Here is a 26003-nt window from a genome sequence, read left to right as displayed (position 1 = left end):
CTCACACAACAACAATTAGACCCTTCTGCTAGCTGTTAGAGGAAGCTAGTGCAGTATTCATTGTATGGACATCATGACAGAGGGGACGAAAAAAACAAGTCACTGGGTGTGTTTGTGGGTTGTGGTGTGTGTGTGTATGGGCTCTGTGTGGTGTGTGTGTGTGTATGGGTTCTGTGGGGTGTGTGTGTGTGTGTGTGTGTGTGTGTGTGTGTGTGTGTAGGCTCTGTAGGGGGTGTGGGGTGTGTGGGTGGTCTTTGTGGGGGGTGTGGTTTATTTACCGTGGGATTAGGATGTTTTTAAAACACCACTAATCTGTTTGTAATCCCAAGAGAGTTACCATCTTTTAGAGTCCTCACCACAAACACACACATGCTCAGGCTATGTCCACACTAATACATTTTCATTTTTAAATGAAAGATACCATCCAGACTCCGTATCAGAAATAATCTCTGTCCATACTTACACGCTTGAAAACAGAAAAACCTGGAAAAGGGTCACGTGTGGATGGATGAGACCAAGCCAGGAAGCAAACATGGGGTTTAGGGTTAGGGACCTTAGTTAAGGGTTAGGGGCCTTAGAATAGGGTTAAGGTTAGGGGCCTTAGAATAGGGTTAAGGTTAGGGGTCTTAGTCTAGGGTTAGGGGCCTTAGAATAGGGTTAAGGTTAGGGGCCTTAGTCTAGGGTTAGGGGCTCAAACTCCTAGTAGTATGGAGGCCAGGCCTACATGTAGCGATGCATCCTAAAACTAAAACATATTTGTGTGGATGTAGCCTCAGTGTGTGTGTGTGTGTGTGTGTGTGTGTGTGTGTGTGTGTGTGTGTGTGTGTGTGTGTGTGTGTGTGTGTGTGTGTGTGTGTGTGTGTGTGTGTGTGTGTGTGTGTGTGTGAGAGAGAGTGAAGAGATTTAGCTTGCTATCTAAGTGGCAGTACTACATCTGAATCATTTAGGCCAGTGAGCCTCCGTGCACACCCCCCAAAAAAGATTGAGGTCAGCTGTCATTGTGATTTGATTTTCAGAGGGGTGGTGTGCTCCGGGTGGGAGTGGAGGGAGGTTATTATGTGTGTGTGTGTGGGGGGGGGGGTGACCTATTGTGTTAATAATACAGCACTCACAAGTCATGATTTACAAACCATGCTGCCCGTCTGTGTGTGTCTGTGTTTGCTTGCGTGTATCTGTGTGTGTCTGTGTATCTGTGTTTGTGTAAGGATGCCTCTGTCCATTTCCCATCACTAACCCTGCAGCCAACCCAGTCTCTTAGAAAAACCTCCCAGCATTCTGGGTCACGGTCTCCTAATGTACACCGACAGCAGGAGCCTGTAGACACACCACTTAAAGCTTGAAAAACACACACTCACATCCACATACATCCAGACACAAACACACACACACACTCAGACACACACACACTTCAGCCTCTCTGGGTTCTGGGTTTGTGATCCAGCCTGCAAGTAGGTTGTCTGTTGACAGTCTGTTGAGCGTCCTGCATTATGAGCCAGTCATTGCCTGCATAATGGACTGAAAGGTGGAACAGGGGTAAAAACTTTAGTTTTAGTTCAACACTGGTTTATGTTGATGTACAGTTCTTCTTCAAATTAGTGACGTTAGGTAAATAATTACATGTAAGAAGCTGTATGTACAAAATGTAGTTTAAACAGAAATAATCATACTTTGACGTGAGGCAAAAAATGCTTGTGTTGCCCAGATATCAAGTCAGCATGCTAACCAGCTAGCATTGGTCCTAACCCTGTATAAATATCAATCAAATAAAATACAAATCAATGGTGTCTATGGTATAACTGATGGTGTCTATGGTATAACTAATGGTGTCTATGGTATTACTAATGGTATAATGTTTTCATGCTACATGTAGCCTTTAGCCTTCACCATCTTGACCAAACGTTTAGTTTACTACTGCAAGAGGAGGTAGGGGTGGTCACGTATAGTAATAAATCCATCTACTTCGTGTGCAAAGCATGAAATCATTTAGCTTGCCAGCCAACAGCTACCCAGACTTGCATATAGCTCCTTTTAAATGAGGCAAACGCCATTTTACCACAGAGTTAAGACATGTTGACTTTGATGAATTCCAGTATATCTGGACTTTTTTTGGTAAAAGATTTTTTGGTACTTTTGTCCTTTTTATTAATATCTGAATACCAATAAAGATGAGTTAATGTGTGTGTGTCTGTGTGTGTGTGTGTCTGTGTCTGTGTGTCTGTGTGTGTAGGGGAGCACCTCCATGTGTGTCCACAGGGCTACACATGCTGCACCAGTGCCATGGAGGAGACGCTGCTGGGTCTGAGCCGCAGAGAGCTGGAGGGGCTTATCAGAGAGGCAGGGAGATCCATCCAGGCTACACTCAACGCCCAGTACCGCAGCTTTGACAGTGAGACACACACACACACACACACACACACACGCGCCCACACACACACACACACAATTATCACACTTACCAGAGAAGCGGGGAGATCCATCCAGGCTACACTCAATGCACAGTACCGCAGCTTTGACAGTGAGACACACACACACACACTCACACTCACACTCACACTCACACTCACACTCACACTCACACACACGTTCACCAGAGAAGCAGGGAGATCCATCCAGGCTACACTCAACGCACAGTACTGCAGCTTTGACAGTGAGACACACACACACACACACACACACACACACACACACACAATTATCACACTTACCACAGAAGCGGGGAGATCCATCCAGGCTACACTCAATGCACAGTACCGCGGCTTTGACAGTGAGACGCACACACACACACACACACAACACTTCATTGTCTAATGATGCACTATGTACGTTTCAGCGTACTTCCTGGAGTTGCTGGATGGTTCAGAGCGGTGGTTGGAGGCAGAGTTTCCTGAGGCTCTGGGCGGGCTCTATGAGCGGAACGCTGGCCTGTTCCGTGAGCTGTATGCAGACTTGCGGCGGTTCTACCGTGGTTCCTCTCTGAGCCTTGAAGAGGCGCTGGACGACCTCTGGACTCAGCTGCTGGAGCGCCAGATCAAGGCCACTCCCAACATCACCATGGCAACCACATCAGTAAGCGATGACTTCTTGGAGTGCGGTGTGAAGCAGGCGGAGCTGATGAAACTGTTTGGAGAAGCTCCCAGGGACCTGAAGGCGCCGCTGGTCCGGACCTTCATCACTGCTCGAGCTTTCACACAGGCCCTGACCAGCGCAGGAGAGGTCGTCCGCAAGGTCTCACAGGTGACACTCGTCCAATGGTCTTCCTTGGTTTTGCAAGTATATTTCTTGTGGGGCTGATCTTTGTGTGTGTATAGTGGGGTATGCATTTATATGTGTGAGTGTATGTGTATTTACTCTTTGTGTTCATATGTGTGTGTGTATTTCTGTGTATATGTGGGTGTATGTATTCATGCTTCCATGTGTGAGTGTGCGTGTGTGGTTGTGTGTGTGTGAAACACGCAACATGGCGGCAGGAGCAAACTCCAGTTCTCTAGCTGCAGCACACTAACACACACCCGCACTCTTTGGAACTGTTGGCGATAACACAGGGAAGTGAAAGAATCGTGCCATCATGTCTTTTTGTGTGTGTGTGTGGATGTGTGTGTGCTGTAGGTTCCCCTTAGCTCTGAGTGTAATCGAGCCATCATGAAGCTGGTGTATTGCGGGCAGTGCCGTGGGCTGGGAGATCTGAAGCCGTGTACAGACTACTGCAGCAACGTCATAAAGGGCTGCCTCGCCAACCAGGCCGACCTGCAGCCAGAGTGGGAGATCCTGATTGGTGAGTTACACATACGCGCACACACATACGCAAACACATACGCAGACAGTGAGCAACAAACCGTTAACCATTTACACCAAATATATAAATTTGACATATAGGGTTCTGCCAGTCTGTGGTTTCAAAGCAGTCCTGGAGAGTGGCAATGGATTCCCCACTCCATTGTTGAACAGTATTAGACGTTGTCTGTAGGCAGGGAGAAGAATTGAGGTGCAGATCCGCCTTACCAAAGGCAGGGCAGGGAAGGGGTTTATAACGTAGTTGAGAATAACGATGATCAAGAGTCTGATCAACCTGGGTAACAACGTTAATGTGCAGCTGATATTTGGGCAAAACCTTCCTCACATCTCAACAACAATAGAAGCCTACAAACAAAAATAAAAACAATCCAAATAATAATAAACAAAACAATACGAGGTGAATGCGGCGGATCCATTGTCAGTGCAAGCTTCCTACGACGCACCGGATGCAGCCAAAGTCATGGGTGTTTTATAGAAGGAACACAAGAAACGTATAACTATAGTTATCTATTAATTATAATGAACATTGAGAAACATTTTAGAGAATATGTACAAGTATTCCACACATAATATTTTAACCTACTTTCATGTCCATAAATACTCTCCTTGGTTTTCTCTTGTCTCTCACCTCTCAGATGCCTTGCTTCAGGTGGCTGCTAGTTTCGGGGTTCCAGGTCTGGATGCGGTTCTCTTCTCAATTCCAGTGCGGATCTCCGAAGCCCTGCTCAGCCTCCAGGAGAACATGGCTACCTTCAGAAGCAAGGTGTCTCTCACACACACACACACACACACACACAGGGTCTGACACCATCATAACACTCACTCATACTCTCTCACACACACACATGCAGGGCCTGATCAAATATCAGATTAGATAACAAGTACGGTACATGAATCATGTCATGAAGAATGTTTATTTTATACATATTTTGTATAATATATCCAAATGTAATAATGTTTATTTTATACATATATTATATATGTATGTATCCAAATTTTATACAGGGTTCCCACACATTTTCATTGACAATATTTAAAAAAATGTCCATGCCTTTTCAAGGACCCTTAATGAAAGTTCCATGACCTTTCACAACATAAAGGTACTTCACAAGTTGGGCTTAATTATTAAATGAAAATTAAACGACAACCTTTTTCAATTCTAATAGGCTAATTTGGTCAGGGAAAAGACTCTGGAGCTCCCCCTTGTGGTACCAACCAGTGCTAAATGTAAGGTGCCAGTGCTCACAAGAATGACCAGTTTGAGCCAAAACCTATGTTGTGAAAGGTCATAGAATTTTCATTAAGGGTCCTTGAAAAGTCATGAACATTTGTTGTAAGTTAGCTAAAGTTTCATCTTCAGCTGCAGGCTAGGGAACCTTATCCTACTCTCTGTTTTTCGTCATATTAAAACACACACAGACTTATACACACTCACATGGCTGGCTGTCATGACACACAAGAGGTCTGATGTCATTCAACACACACACACACACACACACACACCATGCCAACAAGCTTGGACATTATTTCAGATTTACACACCATTACTTGAATGAATGAGTGTGTGTGTGTGTGTGTGTGTGTGTGTGTGTGTGTGTGTGTGTGTGTGTGTGTGTTCAGGTCTGGCAGGCATGCGGGTCCCCAACAGAAGAGCCTACTGAGAGTTCAGGCACTGAAGAGAGGAAGAGGAGGAGCATCACAGTCCTGCATTACAGATCCAGCTCTACTGATGCTGTCCAACTGGAGGTGCAGGTGTGTGTGTGTGCGTGTGTTTCTAATTTCAACATCTGTGTGTGTGTTTGTGAGTGTGTTTCTAATGTGTGTGTGTGTGTGTAGGTGTCGGATGTCTCCAGTAAGCTGAAGGAGATGCAGCAGTTCTGGCTTCAGCTCCCTGTGGCCCTGTGCAAGAGCAAGGCCTCCAGCAGCAGGGACAGGTGCTGGAATGGCATGACTAAGGCCAGGTACAGACTCAGGTTTAGACTCTCTTAAACACACAAACACTCTCACACACACTCTCTCTTACACACACACACACACACACACACACAAAACACTGCCACACACATTCCCACACCACTGAAGGAGGGGCGGTGGTCTCAGGGCTGTAGCTGATTGGTGTTCTAGTAGGGGCGTGGTCTAAGGGCTGCAGCTGATTGGTGCACTGCAAACATGTTATGCTGTGGGCAATCCTCAGGTACCAGCCGGATGTGATGGGGGACGGCCTGGCCAGCCAGATCAACAACCCTGAGGTGGACGTGGACATCACCAAGCCAGACATGAGCATCCGCCAGCAGATCATGCAGCTGAAGATCACCAGCAGCCGCCTGCTCACCGCTCTTAGTGGACAGGATGTGGACTTTCAGGACAACAGTAAGGGCCAGTGTGTGGATGTTGTTTGGCGTGTGTGCGTGCTTGTGTGTATATATCTGTGTTTTTTTTGGTTTATGTGTGTGTGTATATGTCTGTGTAGGATTGGTGTGCTTGTGTGTATATATATATATGTATATGTGTGTATGTCTGTGTGTGTTTTGGTGTATGTGTGTGTGTGTTCCTGTGATTTGAAAACCGTAAACTGCTTCTGTTGCCTTTTTGCCAGGTGATGACATCAGCGGATCAGGAAGTGGCCTGTGCCTGGAGCAGTCTTGTATTCACTCTCGTGTTTCGATCTCCAAGGGGGAGCGGCCCAAATACTACCCCACTGAGAACAAGAGAGTGAGAGGAACAGCCAATCAGGGCCTCCCCTGTCACATCCTTCTTTTGCTCTCATTGGCCAGTGTGCTGCTCAGGCGGTAATAGGCAGGTCACTGGATACAGCAGGACTCTTTTAGTTTCCATGACGGAGAGGTTTTTTTTACGTGGCAGAGTTTTTTTTTTTTTTTTTACGTTTCCATGTGAGCAGAAGAAGAGGTGGAGTCTGGGGTGTGACATTGCCAAAACTGAGACTCCAAGAATGAGGGAGTCTGACGGAGAGTGATGGAGTGACATCTCTTACAGTGTCTGAGAGCGTGATTGGATTGACATATCTTACAGTGATGGATTGACATCTCTTACAGTGATAGAGCGACATGTCTTACAGTGATGGAGCGACATCTCTACAGTGTCTGAGAGCGTGATTGGATTGACATATCTTACAGTGATGGATTGACATCTCTTACAGTGATGGAGCGACATCTCTACAGTGATGGAGTGACATCGGTTACAGTGTCTGAGAGCGTGATTGGATTGACATATCTTACAGTGATGGATTGACATCTCTTACAGTGATGGAGCGACATCTCTTACAGTGATGGAGCGACATGTCTTACAGTGACCGAGAGCGTGATGGATTGACATCTCTTACAGTGATGGAGCGACATCTCTTACAGTGATGGAGAGCGTGATGGATTGACATCTCTTACAGTGACTGATAGAGTGTGGATTGTTTTCTACTTTATAGTAATGTAATGTTTAGTGAGATCTTACCTCTGTTATTGGATTGTACCTTTTTAATGTTAATTAATGGCACCATATATACACCCCCACAGGGCTCTACGCTAAGGTTTTCCCCAAGGAGTACATGTGCTCCTAAATGAAAAAATTTAGGAGCACACAAAGAAATTTAGGAGCACAGCGATTTTTTTTAATGCGGAAGTAAAGCATGTCATTTGCGACCTATAGTTCCAAACATTGTATTTTCCAACGTTCAACCCCATTCATGTTCAGTGTTTCCGAAGCAAGTTAGCTGGTAAATTGATCAAATTACTGCATTTGTTCATATTTCAACACTTTAGTGGACCTCTTATCAATTGTTATTAGTAGTATTTTATATAGCCAGCTTTACCTAAAGTTTATTGTAAGATATAGTTTGTTAGATTCTAAATGCAGTTAGAGTTAGACTGTAGGTCTAGTATCTAATGTAAGCAACACTTTTACTGTAGCTAGCTAGAGAGCATGTGTACCATAACCAGTAGTCCGTTGGTTTATAGTCTGTCAAATTAGTTCTAGTTATTGGTGTTTGTTGGCATACAAAGTTAGTCTTCTCTTATTAGCCTAGTTAGTACATCTGATTAGAGCTAGCAACAATGAATTGTAGATTAAGGGGTCCCCTATCTCAGTGTTAATTTTGGCAGCTATTTTAGATTTAGTCTTAAGATGAAAATGCATACTAGTTTTAGTCACATTTAGTCATTTTTATCCTTCTTAGTTTTCGTCAACGAAAACTGATTACATTTTAATCTAGTTTTAGTCACATTTAAAAGTCTATATTATAGCCACATTAAACTCCTTTCCTTCCCAGGCCCAGGGACCCCCTGTGTTGTGTCTACAAGTGCATAATAGTCAAGCTTGCAGTACTTAAATTGTGGATGCAATTAGTCTCTAAGAGACAGATCTCTTAGTATATGCCTACAGCTGAATTCCAATTAATTCAATGTAAATAATCATTTTAAGGCAATACTTAATTAACAGAATTATCATTCAAATATAAGAGAATATCAAGTCTAGATTTTCAAATGATGTGATAGCACATTACAACTACTATGCCTACCTGGCCTTAGAGTTAAATCAACCACATATCCTCCATTTGAATTGCTGTGCAATTTGATAACCAACAGATTTAGCTAGACGGATAGTTTTGACAGTTGAAAGTGGTGCCAATGATAATAACAACTGCCCAAATAGACAAGGATATTTAAACCAATCACATATTAATTTATTTTTTCTTGATTAATGTCATGCGTGGCCTGCCCTATAGTCTATTCTGCAATGAGTTTACTAGCTAGCATAACTTAGCTAGGATATGCTACCTCATAGTTAGCTAAAGTTAGCTAGCTAAAAGTTCGCCAAGGCTAACGGAAGGCTTAAATCGAAAATTACTAGCTAGCTATCCAAGCTGACACAACCTATACACTCGACTGCCCCTTTGAAGTTAACTTAACGTTGGCTAATACATTCTAATAACTAGTTATCATTGACAGTTACTAGCTAAGTTACCAAACTCCTTTCTCTTTCTTTTTTCTAAATTGAGCAGTTGCTGGTGTGAGCTACAGTATGGGAGCTAGCAAAGCCATTTCTAGCTCTGCTTCACAATATTGCTGCCTAGTGTTATAAGTTAATGTAATGTTAATAAAGTATCAGACATAAACAGAATACAACACACCAGTAACCAATTGATATTATGTGTTAATATACCGAAAATGTCAGTAAATCGAGGTGGTGCTGCTGTCTGTCCCGTGAAAGACCATTCAAACAGGTTGCCAGCAGTGGGTTTTTTGCGAGCTACTTATACCAAGTGATCACATGTCGGAGAGATCGTAGTAACCCTCTTTTTATATGGCTCTGGCCCATTGGTTGCGAATCGTCGCTCTCATTTGCATGAAGTTAAGCGTGTCATCATGCTATGTTCACATCGTGCAGTCGTGACCCCGTCACTTGTTTCCATATGAAATCTATGGTGCTTCACTTCTTCGCGCCGTTGTTCCGTGTATTGACAACAGCCCGTCACTCGCGCACTGTGCTCGTAAATTGTTTTTCAAGTTCGCACATACCTATTTTTAGGCGCAAATGCGAGTGAAATACTCGCACTGTAGAGCCCTGCCCCACACATACACACAAGATTGAGTTTGCCACACACACACAGACACATTTTCAATCCTCAATCCATCTGTAGGCCCCAACTTCAGGAGGTGTTTGGATTGGATGAGAAGCGTAGTAAGCCATAATCATTCCCATTCCTATTTACTCCAAAATTCACCATGTTTGACAGATATGTAGGTGCGCTGTGTGAGCGCTATATCAGACTTGTGTGTATGTGTTCACCTACATGGCATTAGGCAGGTACTGACACATTTGAATCCATCACTGACATCAGGCAGGTACTGACACATTTGAATCCATCACTGACATGAGGCAGGTACTGATACACGATCACTGACACGAGGCAGGTACTGTCACGCGACCACTGACATGAGACAGGTACTGTCACGCGACCACTGACATGAGACAGGTACTGATACATGATCACTGACACTGATGAGGAAGATAGAGAAGCTCCAGACTGGAAAAGGCACATCTGTTCACACACACACACACACACTCACTCTCTCACAGACACACTCACACACAGACTCTCTCTCACAAACACACATATATAAAAATAAAACACACACACTATATAAATACAATTTAATTTATGCCTGTGTATTGTGAACATCTAAGCAGAGTTCTGGAGTTTTATGTATTACAATGCTAAAGGTTGATCCAGTGTTCCCCACTCACTGAGGTGCCAGGCCAGGTAGGGTAGTTAGACAGGTAGGTTAGGGTGAGACACATTGGGTAGGGTTAGACAGGTAGAGTAGGGTTAGACTGGTAAGATAGGTAGGGTAGGGTTAGACAGGCAGCACACAGCCCTAACAGGCTAGGAGGAAGGTTGCTGTAGAACTTCCATGGACACACACACTACTCCACATACCCTGACACACACACACGTGTCTCCACATACCATGACACACACACACATCACCACATACCCTGATACACACACATACGTCTACACATACCCTGACACACACACACACACATTATGACACATTCCATGATTCACTCCTTTCCACACCCTGGGCTGCTGATGTCCACAGAACACACCAGACATGACATAAAGCTGGAATGTGTGTGTGTGCAGAGATTTGCTAGTGATGTGTGTGTAATGTGAACACATACTCAAATCTGCTAGGGGTTACTAGTGCTGGCAGTGAACACATACTCAAATCCAAGTGCAAGAAACACCCCAGGGATGAAGACAGACTACTTTTTTACTAGTAACCAGGACTATTATTCGACGGAGAAACACAAGGCCACTGCAGGAAGTAAACAGTGTCGCAATCTGAATGTTCATCTTCTGTCAGAACAACTGTATAAGTTGCAAATATGTTTGTTGTCTGTCTACGTGTTTGTCAATATGAAATTTGGGGACGGTTTAAAAAAAAGGCTGTCTGTGTCATTCTTCCTCCAGCTAGGTGGTTGCCCTGTGTGTGTGTGTGTGTGTGTGTGTGTGTGTCATTCTTCCTCCAGCAGCTGTTAATTTGGTTTCAGGAAGTAACTGAAGACTGGCCAAGCCTGCCACACACACACACCTGCCTCTAAACCAATCCTGCTCTCACCATCCACACACACACACACACACACCTGCCTCCAAACCAATCCTGCTCTCACCGTCCAGCTTCCCCAGGCCTACCAAAGCTCAGCAAACAAGCTGAATATGTTTACAATTCTACTGTGCTTTGCAAACAAACAGAATGTGCAATCATGCATCCTGTGCTTAAACACACACTGTTCTTAAACACACATAATGCATTTAGCATTTAGGAAATTGTCTCTTTGCCACTGTCTTTCTCTAAGTAGGGTGACGATATGTCCAGCTTCTGGCCACATGTCAACTTTGGGGACATCAGGGGCAAAAGACCCCAGCACTGAGGGGTACTGGGGGCAGCTAGGGGGCATTGGGAGCAGTGGACTGCCTTGGGGCAGCTAGGGGGCATTGGGAGCAGTGGACTGCCTTGGGGCAGCTAGGGGGCATTGGGAGCAGTGGACTGCCTTGGGGCGGCTAGGGGGCATTGGGAGCAGTGGACTGCCTTGGGGCGGCTAGGGGGCATTGGGAGCAGTGGGCTGCCTTGGGGCAGCAGCATGAATATCATTACCAGGAGATGTTGGCCTACCAGAGGGGTAAAACCCTAAACCTACCAGAGACAACTATTAGCAAGTTATTAGCAGAGCAAGTCAGTAGACCCTGTGTGACCATGTCTGTGCCAACTTCACTGTTTGCCGATGATAAGATCATGTGCTGCCTGAACGGACATCCAGTTATGTTCCAGAGCTTCAGTGGCCATGGCTGACTGACTCAGGCCTCCCTGCCTCACCACATCTGTTACCTCATCCCTGCCTTGGGAGATAGGAATGTCCACATCAAAGCTAGACTTCCCGTTAGCACATCCAGTTCCCATGCAAGAGGCTGCTGGTTCAGAGCTTCTCATGACACAGAATGCACACAAATACCTGGCTAACATACACTGTGTGAAAGGAACATTACTGTGTTATGTTTTACTCTTTATCTCAGGGTCATGTGATGATAAAAATAACTTTATTAAGGACATAATTAAATGTAGCTGTAGTTCTGTTTGGGGTCATACAGCTGTGTCTGTGGGGGATGTTTGGGCTGGTCCTTGGATCTTCGGCTCTTGGACTGGTCCCCTGAGGCATGTCGTTTCTCAGTCCACTTCTGAGTGAGGACTGTGGAGAAGAACACATGCCCACTTAGCATTCCCATAATCACAGCCCATTCATTACTACAACATCCCCATAATCACAGCCCTCATTACCACAGCATTCCCGTACCTACAGCATTCCCATTACCACAGCATTCCCATTACCACAACATTCCAAAACCCACAGCCCTCCCATACCTACAGCATTCCCATACCCACAGCACTCCCATTACAGCGGTTTTGTAAAATGTTCGCAGCCCTGTGGTTAATACCGGTGTGGCCTATACACGGGAATGCATTTTTCCCTCATTGGGCGCCTGGTAGTAATGTGCTACTACCACCAGAAGGTGGCTGTAATGCACCTAAAAGCTGTTTGCCAAATGCCAATAGAAGAAGAATGAACACTACTGCTAGAGACTGGACTTAACTACCACAAATGTGTGTGGAGCTGTGAGATTAGGTACTAGCCTATTAAACAGGACAAGCCAAATACTACTACAGCCGTCAAAAGGCTCTGAGTGGAACTGGAACTCCTTCAAAAAGAATGAGGTGCAGTGCAAACTCACAGGTAAAGTGTGAATGGGCCTCTCTCTCCCTCTCCCCCTCCCTCCATCTCTCTCTCTCTCTCTCTCTTTAACTTAGCTGTTTTCAGACATGCACTGAAGTCCTGAACTTTTCCAGACATTACCAAGAGGGACTGCTTGTGAAAATACTAATGTCCAAAATCAGTTGGCCCGGATGTTACACAAACTACCTTGCCAGCTGCCTAGTACAAAGTACAGGTAATGTCTGATTGAGCCCATGTGTGAATAGAGCAGGTCATTTTCTGGAGAATTCAAAGCAAGTATGTGGACATGTTGATGACACCCCAGGCCCCTTACGCTGCCTTCACTCACACATTGCAGAAAAAAATGTTACATACTGTATGTGCACAGTTTTTTATTTTAGCTTAAATACATAGCCAACCATCGAGCTACCTAATGAATAGCTGAATAGCTACACTTTCTAACAAATTGCAATGCAATGCAATGCCATGCAAGAACATTTTTACAACTGCTAACTTGCTACTGGTAGTCAGCTAAATTTGTTAATCATTGTAGCTAGCTTACAAACCATGAAGTGCAATTAAATGGGGCATCACAAGTTTCCATATTTCGAACATATTGTAGACCAGCTCACTGGCAGCTTTTTTTTTTTTTTACGTATCTTAACTCTTAATGAAAACAGAATAAAGTCTTTAGAAATGTAATAATGTCACAATATTTCATCATGGTTGTTGGACTTTTTCATTCTAATTAAAATTCATTTTGCAACTGGCAATTCAGCATACAAATTGGTCATGCAATATGATAATGCATTTTGGAATTGGCAATTCAATTTGCATTATTTTTATTCAAACGTAATGGTCAATACTTGTTTTTACAGTTCTTCTTAAGTTGCTTTGGTACGTTTCTCAGAACAGAATTCAAATTCTCAAAACTGTATGTTTAACCTCCACGTCATCTAGTCACTTGTGGACATTTAATGTAATCATCAATTTCTCATTGTTTTGCACATTTTGAAATCGATTGTGCTGTTTATCCTGTTTAGTCTACAGAACATCTAGGTATCTATTCTGTGTGTAAGTTATGATTTAACCCATCATTATGTGTCAACCATATGCTTAATCAGTTTCAGTGACATTGTGTTTTTGGTATGGTATACATTGGCATTTTTAAAGTGTTTGCAAAATACTGAGCATTCAAACCATGATTGTTTATATGTGTTTGATTAAAGGATTCATTCAAACTAATTCAGGATTAGTAGAAAAATGAGTGCAAAACCTCATAGGCCACCAAGCCAGAGAGGATGTGCAGGGCAGCGGTTACACGGTTCTTGCAGGTGGCCAGTTGTGTGGTGCTGTCTGTACAAACTATTTTGAGAAATGCACATACTGTTTCGGAAATGTTAGAGACAGAATAACTCTGACAGTCTTTTAAATGTACATGTTACCACACTATTTATATATCAAAATTTAAATGTAAATAAATGGGCAATTGCAAAATGCATTTGAATTTGAATAGAGGTCAAAAAACATTAAACAGTGTATCATTAAACCGTGTATCACCTAGGGAGAGGCACACCTGGGACCAATAGCAACATCCAGGGTCTGTAGCCCACGTCTGGATAACTAAGCAGCACAACAACCAAAGAACCTGAGCAGCCAACACAAAGCAGATCATGACATGACACCTCTAACCCTAACCCCACCTTTTTTTTGGTGGGAGTGCTCCTAATCTGGGCTGTGTCTGTCCATCTGCTAGACACTGCACCCTATACTCATCACAATCACCAGCAATAACATGAGCAAAGGTCTTACAGGTCAGGACAAGCCAGCAATTCTACAAGCTACAGATCCAGACCCTACACCCAGACTTAAGGTAACCCCCCCCCCCAGACCCTACACCCAGACTTAAGGTAACCCCCCCAGACCCACCCAACTTAAGGTAACCCCCAGCCATCCAAACCTCCAATGGCAGCTCCCCTTTGAAAATGTAACATTCATGTGTGAGACAGAGAGAGAGAAAGAGATACATATAGAGAGTCAAGGCAGAAATAGGCTAATGGATGTGTGGATATGTACTGTGGTGTGTGAGACAGCAAATGAAGTGTGTGTGTCTGTGTGTGTCTGTGTGTGTGTGTGTAGTGTGTGTGTGTGTGTGTGTGTGTGTGTCTGTGTGTGTGTGTGTCTGTGTGTTCAGCATCCTCAGCATCCTCCTGTCTCCCTACCCTTGCGTCGTTCCTTTAGCTTCTCTGTGATCATTTTTTGCTTCATGTGTGCCTTCATCTTTGTGATTAGGGAGGGCTGCTCTGGACTCTTCACTGAAGCCCCTGCAAATGACATCAGCGTTACTGCAGTCTGCCCTGTGCTCTTACCCCCCTCTAACCACTTCTATAAACTAGACCAACAAACCACGTCCTTGGTCCTAAAAGCTATCACCTATGCTAGGCTGACACTTACACTAGGCTATAACTTACCACAAGCTTAGTCCTACAGGTTATAACGTACTTCAGGCTTACACCTGCAGGCAGGGCCGGAGTGGAGCCACTTTTCAGCCCGGGAATTTCAGGCCCAAGACCGGCCCACTTTTTCCATGGTAGTGGAAATTGGATAAATGAAGCAACAGTTCAGCTCTTACTATCCTGTAGTTTTCTCTTTATTAATACCATGGTTCAACAAATAATGTAAAGGTTAAATAATAATCCACTTAAGCTGAGAAGTTAACAAAAAGTATTCCACTATTCCACAAGGATAGGTTGATAAATTAACAAAAGCAGAAATAAATGAATAAAGCATTTGAAACGTATCCCACTCTTCAACAAAGAGGCATATTGAACTAATGTTTACAGTTCAACTCACAGTACAGTATACAGTTACATTGCGAATAGCACCAACAGCATCTACTGCATCAGTAACCGCCTAAGCAGTGCACTGGTTTCAGCCACTTTATCTATAACTGTGTCGTTGCTTATAGACATGAGGATTTCCTTCTCTGTGCACATTAACATGAAAGCCTCCAAGTTGTCCTGACTCAATGAGCTTCGTAGCCTATTCTTCACAAATTTTAAGGTTGAGAAGCTTCTCTCACATGCAACCTGTGTGCTGGACAAAGTCAACAGAAACTTATATGCTAACCCAATGACATGATAAGCATCTGTGGTTGTACTGTGAGAGTATTAAATGGACACAAATGGCACAGTTTTTGCAGGAGGAACAGGTCCTGCTTTCAAGCTCCATCTCTGGTAATATTTTGCTTGCGAATAGGTTGACAACGCTACAACGATATTAACCAACGCTACAACGTTAGCCTAATAGTTACGTTGCTAATCATTAGGCCTATGTCTCTCTTTACCAGTTGCCACTTGTGTTTGTCCTCTTGAAAATAAATCGGTAAGCTTGGCACATTTGGCAGCATCCTCCTCCAATGCCTTTCTTTTTTTCAACCTGGCTTTTTCAGCCCCTCTTCCTCCCATCCATCCTCTCTGACGCGTATCGTTGGGGTAGGACCGGCCCAGCTATCGGTAGTCTGAGAAAACTTTTTGGAAAAGACGGGCTATGGACCCAACCAACTCTATTTGGGAGGGGAGAACTCCCTCACAATGGTACAACCCATGCAGAGGCTGCGGTGTCAGAATGTGGAACGTGTGTAGCCTACTTTAAGAGAAGATGGTCTAACTTGCCAAATGTCAAAAAATAAGATTTTCTCGACCGGCCCAGAAGTGAAGCGGCCCACCGTGAACTCTCCCGATTCTCCCGATTACCCACCCCGGGCCTGCCTGCAGGCTAATCCAACAATGTATTACTTACTGAAGGCTTACTCTAATAGGCTACCATTTACATCAGGCTTACTCTAATAGGCTATTATATCGCCATCACATACTACAAGCATACTATTACAGGCCATCACTTACTACAAGCTTACTCTTACAGGCCATCAGTTACTACAAGCTTACTCTTACTGGCCATTGCTTACTACAAGCTTCCTCTTACAGGCCATCACTTACTACAAGCTTACTATTACAGGCCATCACATACTATAAGCTTACTCTTACAGGCCATCACATACTTTAAGCTTACTCTTATTGTTGGCTGTGCTTTCCCTCTGTGTGGGTCTCTCCTCTATCACATTGGTGTCACTGTGGTCTTGATCTGAAGGAAGCAGACGAAACAGGCAAATGACAACAGCACCTCACACACTACATCTCACACACACACACACACACTACATACAGCACCTCACACACACACACTACATACTTGCCTTATGACCAATAGCACCTTCTACAATACACAAACGCACGCTATATGTATCTGCCTCTTGATAAAAACACATCAAACACAGTACATACCATACAAATGACACACCACTCTAGCTGACCAACTGCAGACTGCAGTCTAGTGTATGTGTGTGTGTAGTGAGATGGGTTCTGTGCTAGTGTGGAGTATGCTGTGTGTGCGGTCATACAGGTGTGACACTGACCCAACAGGTACTTGTACCTCTGCTCACCACTAGGGGGCACTCTGGGTCTCCAGGGTGATTGCCAGTGCCACACGCTGTGCCTCAAAGCTACATTTTGGGGCTGGTTTGCACAAACCATCCAAGAATGACTCTTCTAAGAATGAATTTCTGATTCTGATTCTGATAACAAATCAACTCAAGGTCAAGATGTTGTTTACAAGTGATGAGAATTAGAACGAGGAAGAAGAATATGTTCTTCATCATTCTAAACAATGCAATGCACTTTCCTCCATGTTTGTGCTGTAAGAGGCTTCATGCATACAGCCCCAGCAACCACTACTGTGCCATGTGCCCAAGAACCAGTATTATGTACACTCCTTTAACCCTCCTGTTATCTTTGGGGTCCCAGGCACATTTCAAATACATACAAAAATATGGTTATTCATATTTTTGACTTTTCCTAATTACACGAGAAGCCAGCAAAAAAGACATATGATTAAATTATGCAAATTAAAAAAATTTCTACACCCTAATTTTGTTCAGATGAACTAGGGATAGCCCTTTCACATAAGTGTGACAGTCCAGCACACCTATGCTTGCACACACACACACACACAGACACACAAACACACACATTGGGTTGGGTTTCTCCTCTTGCTCATATAAAAGGGGGTGGGTTTTAGGATGAGTTGGTGCAAGCATATACAAAGAAGGAAAACTTGGAAGACTAAAGTAGGTTTATCATTAAATTCACTTATCACATATTCACTTTGATTTTGACAGATATTTACTGCTAACGAAGCTTGTTGTCATGTGCCTTAGTGATGGTGACTGATGTTAGTGAGAATCAATAGCAGCTGTCTTAGATTGAGGATAATGTGGACGATCCTGATTTTACAAATATAGTGAGTAAGGGAACAAGAGGCATGTGATTTACCACAGCCTTAACATCTCAGAGACTCTACAGCTCAATATATGTGTGGTCGTGTCTTGGACCAGGGATTGAGGAAATCTGAGGTCAATCTAATCTAATACCTATAAAGTGATACATAGGAATATGTATGACTAGATGGCTGTTAGATATGAATATTTACCACCTATCTATTCATACACATTCCTATGTATCACCTATCTATTCATACATATTCATGTGTCACCTACCACTATTCATATCTATATGTACAGCTCCCTCTTGTGTCAGCCATCTGTAAGATCTGGAGTTTTCTCAGTCTGCCTTTGTGTTTCAGACGAAAAGTGGAAATATAGTGTACAAAGGTATGTTGGACACCCTGAGAAATCACCCTGACCATGGCATATTTCATACTACACGTGTTTGTGTATGGCTGGGCTGGGAGGAAGTTAGGCGACTAGCATTTCTACATGAGATAACGTGGTTCAGTGCTCATCACAGCAATAGCAATAGGAAAGCTACCTGACAAGAAACAGTTGCTAGTTAGCCTGACAAAGGATGAATGTTTGATTAGTGGTGGATGACTGCTCATTATGGATGCTAACCCAAGCCCTAGATTATGCTCACCATAGGCATCATAGACGCTAACCCTAGATTATGCTCACCATAGGCATCATGGACGCTAACCCTAGATTATGCTCACCATAGGCATCATGGACGCTAACCCTAGATTATGCTCACCATAGGCATCATGGACGCTAACCCTAGATCATGTCCCCACCACTGCTCACCACAGGCATCATGGATGCTAACCCTTACCCTAATACCTACTGTTAATTGTTTACTTAAATTGATCTCATTATCTGTTTATCAAAGTGATGTTAACTAACCAAATGTTCTCTGTCTTATAGCGGGACCGTTGCCCACTAATGCCGATGGCTGTCAAAACATTGTTCATCACCATATCCATACATATATATATATATACTGGGCAAAGGGGACATTTTAATATATCACATCTTAGTGGATGTAGTTTTGAATCTGTCTGCAAGTAGGTTAAACTAATGTAGATTAAAGTAATGTAGGTTAAAGTTATGTAGATTAAGGTAATTTAGGTTAAAGGAATGTAGATTAAGTTAATGTAGGTAAAGCAATGTAGATTAAGTTAATGTTGGTTAAAGTAATGTAGATTAAGGTAATGTAGGTTAAAGTAATGTAGGTTAAAGTGATGTAGATTAAAGTAATGTAGATTAAGGTAATTTAGATTAAAGTTTGTGTGACATGTTTCCACACAGACACACTGGTGCTGGAGAGAGACGCGCCTTTAATAGATCCTGTTCATCAGTGGATGGGGTTGGGTGTGTGAGACCGCAACCTTTGCTGAGATCATGTCAGTCTGTGTGTGTGCGTGTGTGTGTGTGTGTGTGTGTGTTAGCTTCATTTCCGCAGACCTTGCACGCGCACACACTCCTCTTTGTGTCTGTCATTCCAGGCCTTCATCTTGCAGGTCTTACTGCAGTAGAGCACCTCATGGCAGCGACTGCAGGCCACCAGCACCACACCCACGGAGCGGCCGCACTGGTAGCAGTACTTAAACGCCTGCTTCCTGCGAAGGACACACACTTTCATACATATATATAATCTATACTTATATCTATATCTATCTGTATATACACACACACAAACATCACAAGCACATATGCACCCACATTTACATTATTATACAAACACACACTCTCTCATACACACACACACACAGATAGTACCTGATTGACCTCTTCCCTTCTTTACCATCTTCACTGAAAAAGAAGTATTGAACAATCTTACCATTTTGTGTGTGTGTGTGTGTGTGTGTAAACTGTGTATGTGTGTGTGTATATATACTGTATATGTGTGTTTGTATATTTATGTGTGTGTATACTATATGTGTATGTGTGTGTATGTGTATGTGTGTGCGTGTATGTATGTGTGTGTGCGTGTATGTATGTGTGTGTGTGAGTGTATGCGTGTGTGTGTGTGTGTGGTACCTGATAGACACTGTGCTGGCATTCTCCTCCGCTGCTCTAGCTCCAGTGTACATATTTGTCTCTGATGGACAGACATCACACACACACACACACACACACACACACACACACACACACACACACACAAAGAGAAGAAACACTCATGCATGATGACATGATTTGTATACTTTGTGATCCAATACATCTATTAGTTTTAGCCTGATGAAATGTAATACAACCAGACACACACACTTTCTCTCACACAAAAACTCTCAGACACACACTCTATCTCTCTCTCTCTCACAAACACTCTGACGCACAAACATACTCTCTCTCACAGACACAATCTATCTCTCTCTCTCACACACAGACTCTCTTTCTCTCTTTTACACACACACACTCACACTCTCATACATACACTTTATCTCTCTCTCTCTCTCACACACACACACACACACACACACACACACACACACACACACACACACACACACACACACACACACACACACTTACTCTCTCTCTCTCACACACACACACACTCACTCTCATATACACACACTCTGACAGACAATCTCTCTGTCTCTCTCTCTCTCACACACACACACGCACACTCTCAGACACACATTTTTTCCCTCTCTCACACACCAACTCTCTGATACACACTTTATCACTCACACACACACACACCCTCTCTCTCTCACACACACACACACTCACTTTCTCTCTCACACACACACATGCACACACACACACATACTCTTTATCTCTCTCTCTCACACACACACACACACACACACAAACACACATTGTCTCTCTCTCTCTCATGCACACACACTGTATCACATACACACACAAATATTCTGTCTCCTTCTCACATACACACACATACTGTTTCTCTCTCACACACACTCTCTCTCACACACAAACACACACACTCTTTCTCTCTCTCTCTCTCTCTCACACACACACACACACACACACACACACACACACACACACACAAACACTCACCACTACTGACGAGGCTCTGTTCTCCCTCCAGACCTGACTGTTGGTTCCTGCTCGCCGCCTTCCTCAGCAGTTCTCCCATGGCGCTTAGCAGCTGCCGTCGGGCGTTCAGGGTCTCACGCTCTCGGGGGTTGAGTGCATGGTACGGAGTATGGGCGATACGCCAATCCTAATCCACACACACACACACACACACACACACACACACACTCAGACACGAACGCACACACACGGGCACACACAGACACGCACACACACACACACACACACAAAGACGCACACACATACACACGCACACATACGCACACATACACACACGCACACTCACTCATCACCAGTCTGAACACCTAGATAGACCTTACTTACACACTCCAACACTTCCCCTGGATGTGTGAGAGGTACAGGTATGGCCCTGTGGGTGGTTCTCCAGCTGTGTGTGTGTGTGTGTGTGAGACTGTGTGTGTGTGTTGTACCTGGCAGAAGGAGTAGTAGGCATAATCCACAGTTTTGTGTGTGTGTGTGTGTGTCTGTTGTACCTGGCAGAAGGAGTAGTAGGTATAATCCACAGTGTGTATGTGTGTGTGTGTGTGTGTGTGTGTGTGTGTGTGTGTGTGTGTGTGTGCATGCCTGCCTGTGCATGTGTGTGTGTGTGTGTGCTGTACCTGGGTGAAGGAGTGGTAGGCATAATCCACAGCTGTGCCCATCACACACTTACGCCCCTCCCCAACCAGAATGGGCATCAGGATGTTGGCACCTGCTTTCATCAGCTTTTCCAACTGGGTAAAATGAACACACACACACACACACACACACACACACACACACACACACACACACACACAAACAATCAGTCTCTTGAATAATCTAACTGCTGTTAGCAATGGATGGTAAAGCTAGGGCCCATCTGGGGTTAGGGTAAAGCTAGTGTATAGTGTATGCTATATACTAGTCAATCCAAATAAAATTATTCCAATGTGGTATGTGGTGTGTGTATGATGTTGGCATTGGCCCGTGTGTGCGGGTGTATGTGTGTGTGTGTGCAGGTGTATGTGTGTGTGTGTGTATGTGTGCGTGTGTGTGCGTGTGTGTGCGTGTATGTATGTGTGCCTGTGTACCAGTAAGATTCTGTTGCGGGGCTGAGTCCCACTGTTGTAGGCGATGTTGGCATTGGCACAGAGAGCACTGCCCACTCGGCAGGACAGAGGGAGGTTGGGGTCCGCACCCCACGCCAGCAGCACATCCACAGCCTGACAACAGATTATTATTATCAGTGGGAATAGTATCGTCATGTTGAGAGATTATTATTATTAGTAGGAATAGTGACAGAACTTGTTCATGACTTAAGAATGTATTAATCAAGTGCCTTGTATTAATAATTACCTTGTATGAATCATGTGCTTATGTAAGCAGGAACATGGCTTTTCTGTGTTTCTGTGTAATTTAGATTATTAGGTGCTGACACCACTTAGTTTGCATATGTTTGCATATGTTTGCATATATCCTAAATTTCCCTCGGGATTAATAAAGTATCCATCTATCTATCTATCTATCTATCTATCTATCTATCTATCTATCTATTTATGTTTGGGTGAGCTCAGAGGTGATCGAACTGTGCTTGTTCGACCCTGTGTAAAACTGACATCCTTGCATTTCAGAAAGCGCAGTTGGGATGACACAAAAGGTCTTTTAGTCGAGCGTGGCTATTCTTAATGACATTAGAAACATTAATGGCGTCAGAATTAGATCTTAAGTATATAATCCCTGTGCGATGTTAGTGAAATTGTCACTTTCATCCTTGTGCTGCCAGTGAGCCTGATTGCAATTGTTACTGAATAAATATATTGATCTACAACTCCTGAGATAACATGAGTGAATTTTCACCTTACAAATAGTATTGTCATGTTGAGAGATTATTATTATTGCTAATATTAATGTCACGTACCAGGTCGACTGTTAGAGGTTCGCTCAGGTCACGTACCAAGTCGACTGTTAAGGTGAGCTAAGGTCATATACCAGGCCGATTGTTAGAGGTGAGCTAAGGATACGTACCAGGTCAACTGTTATAGGTGAGCTAAGGTCACGTACCAGGTGGTTGCCACTGGCGATGGCCAGAGAGAGGGGGGAGTGTCCGCTCCACAGTAGATTGGTGCTGGCTTTATGAGACAGCAGCACACACACCACATCTCTGGCATTCTAAAACACACACACACATCTCTAGCATTCTAAAACACAAATACACACACATCCCTGCCATTCTAAAACACACAAATCTCTGCCATTCTAAAACACACACACACACACACACACACACACCACATCTGTGCCATTCTAAAACACACACATTTGAGCTCAAAGAACTGCAATATATGCTATGGAGAAACAAGTAAGAGGACGAAGAAGAGGAATAATGAAATCGTACACATAACAGTCAATTAGTCTAGAGTGGAATAATGAAGTTGAGTTGATATGATGTGAGGATATGATTTGTACCACTGAAATAAACTCATATGAAAACTGAAACGACCCTGATGTGCCATACTGCTGGACTAAAACATTAAGAGTCTAAACGGGGATGTCCTCACAGTGGGAAGGTGTGAGTGTGTTCGGTGTGTGAAAGAGAGAAAGAGAGAGGGAGTGCATGTGTGCTGTGTGTTCTGACCTTGTAGTCATGGTCTCTCTGACAGACAACAAGGAGCGGCGTCCTGCCCATGTCCAAACTGGCACTGCCAGGTCCCTTTGCAGATTTGTTCCCAAATCCTGCCTGGGGATCGGGCGTGTTCTAGAGGGGGCAGGTGTGGGCAATTACAACATAACATGCTCTAAAAGGGTCACGAGGGTGCAATTACAACATAACATGCTCTAGATGGGCTACGAGGAGGCAATTACAACATAACATGCTCTAGAAGGGCCACGAGGGGGGGAATTACAACAGAACAAGACAGGCACAGGCAGCCTCAAAGACTGGCACACCCAAAGACTGGCACACTCAAAGACTGGCACACTCAAAGACTAGCACACCCAAACACTAGCACACCCAAAGACTAGCACACCCAAAGACTGGCACACTCAAAGACTAGCACACCCAAAGACTGGCACACTCAAAGACTGGCACACTCAAAGACTAGCACACCCAAAGACTGGCACACTCAAAGACTGGCACACTCAAAGACTAGCACACCCAAACACTGGCACACTCAAAGACTAGCACACCCAAAGACTGGCACACTCAAAGACTAGCACACTCAAAGACTAGCACACTCAAAGACTAGCACACCCAAAGACTGGCACACTCAAAGACTAGCACACCGAAAGACTGACACACTCAAAGACTGGCACACTCAAAGACAAATTAGGGCTGGGGGATATGGACCAAAAATAAGATCCCACGTGCCCAGAGAAAGTGCTTCTGCTTCTTCTCGTCCAGAGTTGATCTGGATCAGCTAAGGGCAGGTGCTCTTCTCTCTCCTTTCCCAAATGTAAGTCAGATTACCCCCTGCTTGACGTGATGCAGGGAGACTAGACTAGACAGTAATATTCAGGGAGGGCCCTGTGTGTGACCTCTGACCTTGTCTAGCTCGAGGAGCACGTGAGCGTCCTGCGCCTGGACATCAGGGTCGGCCACAGCGTGCAGCAGCAGCTCAGTGATGCGAGGGCCTTCGTCTCCCGGGAGACCAGCTGCCACATGCAGCGGATACAGACCATTCAGCTGCAACAGAGAAGAGGAGGAGAAGAGAGGAGAGGGGGAGGAGAAGAGAGGAGAGAGGGTGGAGAAGAGAGGACAGGGGGAGAAGAGAAGAGGGGGAAGGAGAGACAACAGAGAACAAAAGAGAGCAGAAGGGCAAGTGGGTGAGGATGAGAATAGAATAGAAAAAAAGAATAGAACAGAAAGCCTTGGGTTGGGTCATCAAGGATCCTGATGCCCTGAGTAGTAGGCTGCTGTTTTTATCCATACAGGAAACCTATTTTAGCCTAGGCTCAAAAAAATATGGAAAATTTGTGAAATACCCATATTTACAGTCATGTGTCTGTGTGAAATACAATATTTAAAGTCAAGTGTGTGTGTGTGAAATACAAAATATTTACAGTAATGTGTGTGTGTGTGTGTGTGAAATACAAAATATTTACAATACAATAGTATGTGCAGGTCTGTTTGTTTCTGTGTCTATGTGTGTTTATGTGCAGATGTGTCTGTGTGGACTCCAGCAGCAGCTGTACAGCCTGTGTGTGTGTGTACCTCGGAGGACAGGCAGATATCTGTGCGGGCTCCAGACTCCAGCAGCAGCTGTACAGCCTGTGTGTCTGCAGCCTTGATGGCGAGGAAGAGGACGGGCATGGGCACCATCGAGGCGTTGGGATCCGCCCCTCGCGCCAGCAGCAGCCTGATGGTGGACCAGCGCTGCCTGTGCCTATCGACAGCCACCACAAAGAGCAACACCACATTCAAAAGGCAGCAACGCGAGTCCAACAAGGTTATGTCAACCAAAGCAAAACCCCTGTTATAACACAGAACAAACAGAGACTAAACAGCCCCAGCAGCAGAGAGAACAGCCCCAGCAGCAGAGAGAACAGCCCCAGCAGCAGAGACTAAACAGCACCAGCAGCAGAGAGAACAGCCCCAGCAGCAGAGACTAAACAGCACCAGCAGCAGAGACTAAACAGCCCCAGCAGCAGAGAGAACAGCCCCAGCAGCAGAGACTGCGCGTTGGGGTCCTGTTTGTCTCGTCTGGGTTTACTTTCCCATACTGACCGGAGGACTAGACATTACCCTTACTCAGAAGAAGATCAAGAGGGAGAGTCTGCCCGGCATGGTGTATGGGAATTTCATATATGTTTAGTTTTGTTGAGTTACGTTTAGTTATGTTGGCTGACATGGTGCATGGGAGTTTTAGTTATAGAAGGATAGCAAGGGTTGCAGGATACAACAACAGTGGACGACTGGCTGGCGACAGCCGCAACACACCCCGCATGCTGTACCCGGGATCCGTAAAGGCCCTCCTACACAGTACAACATGTACTGTCTGTAGCCCACTGCTGCTAAACACATCAA

The 26003-nt window shown here is 44.3% G+C and overlaps 2 protein-coding genes across 3 annotated transcripts in view; one reads left to right on the top strand and one right to left on the bottom strand.

The window, feature by feature from the left end:
• Positions 1-7309, top strand: part of LOC122130219 (glypican-1-like) — a 12741-nt gene extending 5432 nt beyond the window's left edge. The window contains exons 2-9 of the mRNA XM_042704881.1: positions 2228-2386; positions 2831-3234; positions 3607-3772; positions 4428-4555; positions 5413-5544; positions 5629-5753; positions 5987-6162; positions 6389-7309. Coding sequence (XP_042560815.1) covers positions 2228-2386; positions 2831-3234; positions 3607-3772; positions 4428-4555; positions 5413-5544; positions 5629-5753; positions 5987-6162; positions 6389-6585 — 1487 coding nt within the window. The 3' untranslated portion in view covers positions 6586-7309. The remainder of the gene's footprint in view (positions 1-2227; positions 2387-2830; positions 3235-3606; positions 3773-4427; positions 4556-5412; positions 5545-5628; positions 5754-5986; positions 6163-6388) is intronic.
• Positions 7310-11888: 4579 nt separating this feature from the next.
• LOC122130218 (ankyrin repeat and MYND domain-containing protein 1-like) lies at positions 11889-25489 on the bottom strand. 2 transcript variants are annotated; one of them, XM_042704879.1, is made up of 13 exons: positions 25191-25489; positions 24522-24662; positions 23616-23735; positions 23042-23149; positions 22072-22203; positions 21619-21732; positions 20960-21125; positions 19967-20027; positions 19706-19738; positions 19391-19545; positions 16648-16719; positions 14799-14900; positions 11889-12054 (listed from the first exon to the last, which is right to left on the bottom strand). In XM_042704879.1, exons 1-13 carry the CDS (start codon positions 25296-25298, stop codon positions 11921-11923), a joined length of 1446 nt encoding a protein of 481 aa, XP_042560813.1. In that variant the 5' UTR covers positions 25299-25489; the 3' UTR covers positions 11889-11920. The 2 variants fall into 2 exon arrangements, with proteins under 2 accessions (XP_042560813.1, XP_042560814.1); XM_042704880.1 differs by lacking the exon at positions 14799-14900.
• Positions 25490-26003: the final 514 nt, after the last annotated feature.

This window comes from Clupea harengus, unplaced genomic scaffold, assembly GCF_900700415.2.
Source record: "Clupea harengus unplaced genomic scaffold, Ch_v2.0.2, whole genome shotgun sequence".
Lineage (NCBI taxonomy): Eukaryota > Metazoa > Chordata > Actinopteri > Clupeiformes > Clupeidae > Clupea > Clupea harengus.
This window is presented reverse-complemented; position numbering and strand designations above follow the sequence as displayed.

What these genes read in the sequence shown, in the direction of transcription:
- LOC122130218 (XM_042704879.1), bottom strand. Translation starts at nt 25,298, where the DNA reads ATGGTGCCCATGCCCGTCCTCTTCCTCGCCATCAAGGCTGCAGACACA. An exon ending in TGCTCCTCGAGCTAGACAAG is followed by an intron (nt 23,736 to 24,521) that starts GTCAGAGGTCAC and finishes TGCCCCCTCTAG; the next exon opens with AACACGCCCGATCCCCAGGC. An exon ending in AGAGAGACCATGACTACAAG is followed by an intron (nt 23,150 to 23,615) that starts GTCAGAACACAC and finishes TGTGTGTTTTAG; the next exon opens with AATGCCAGAGATGTGGTGTG.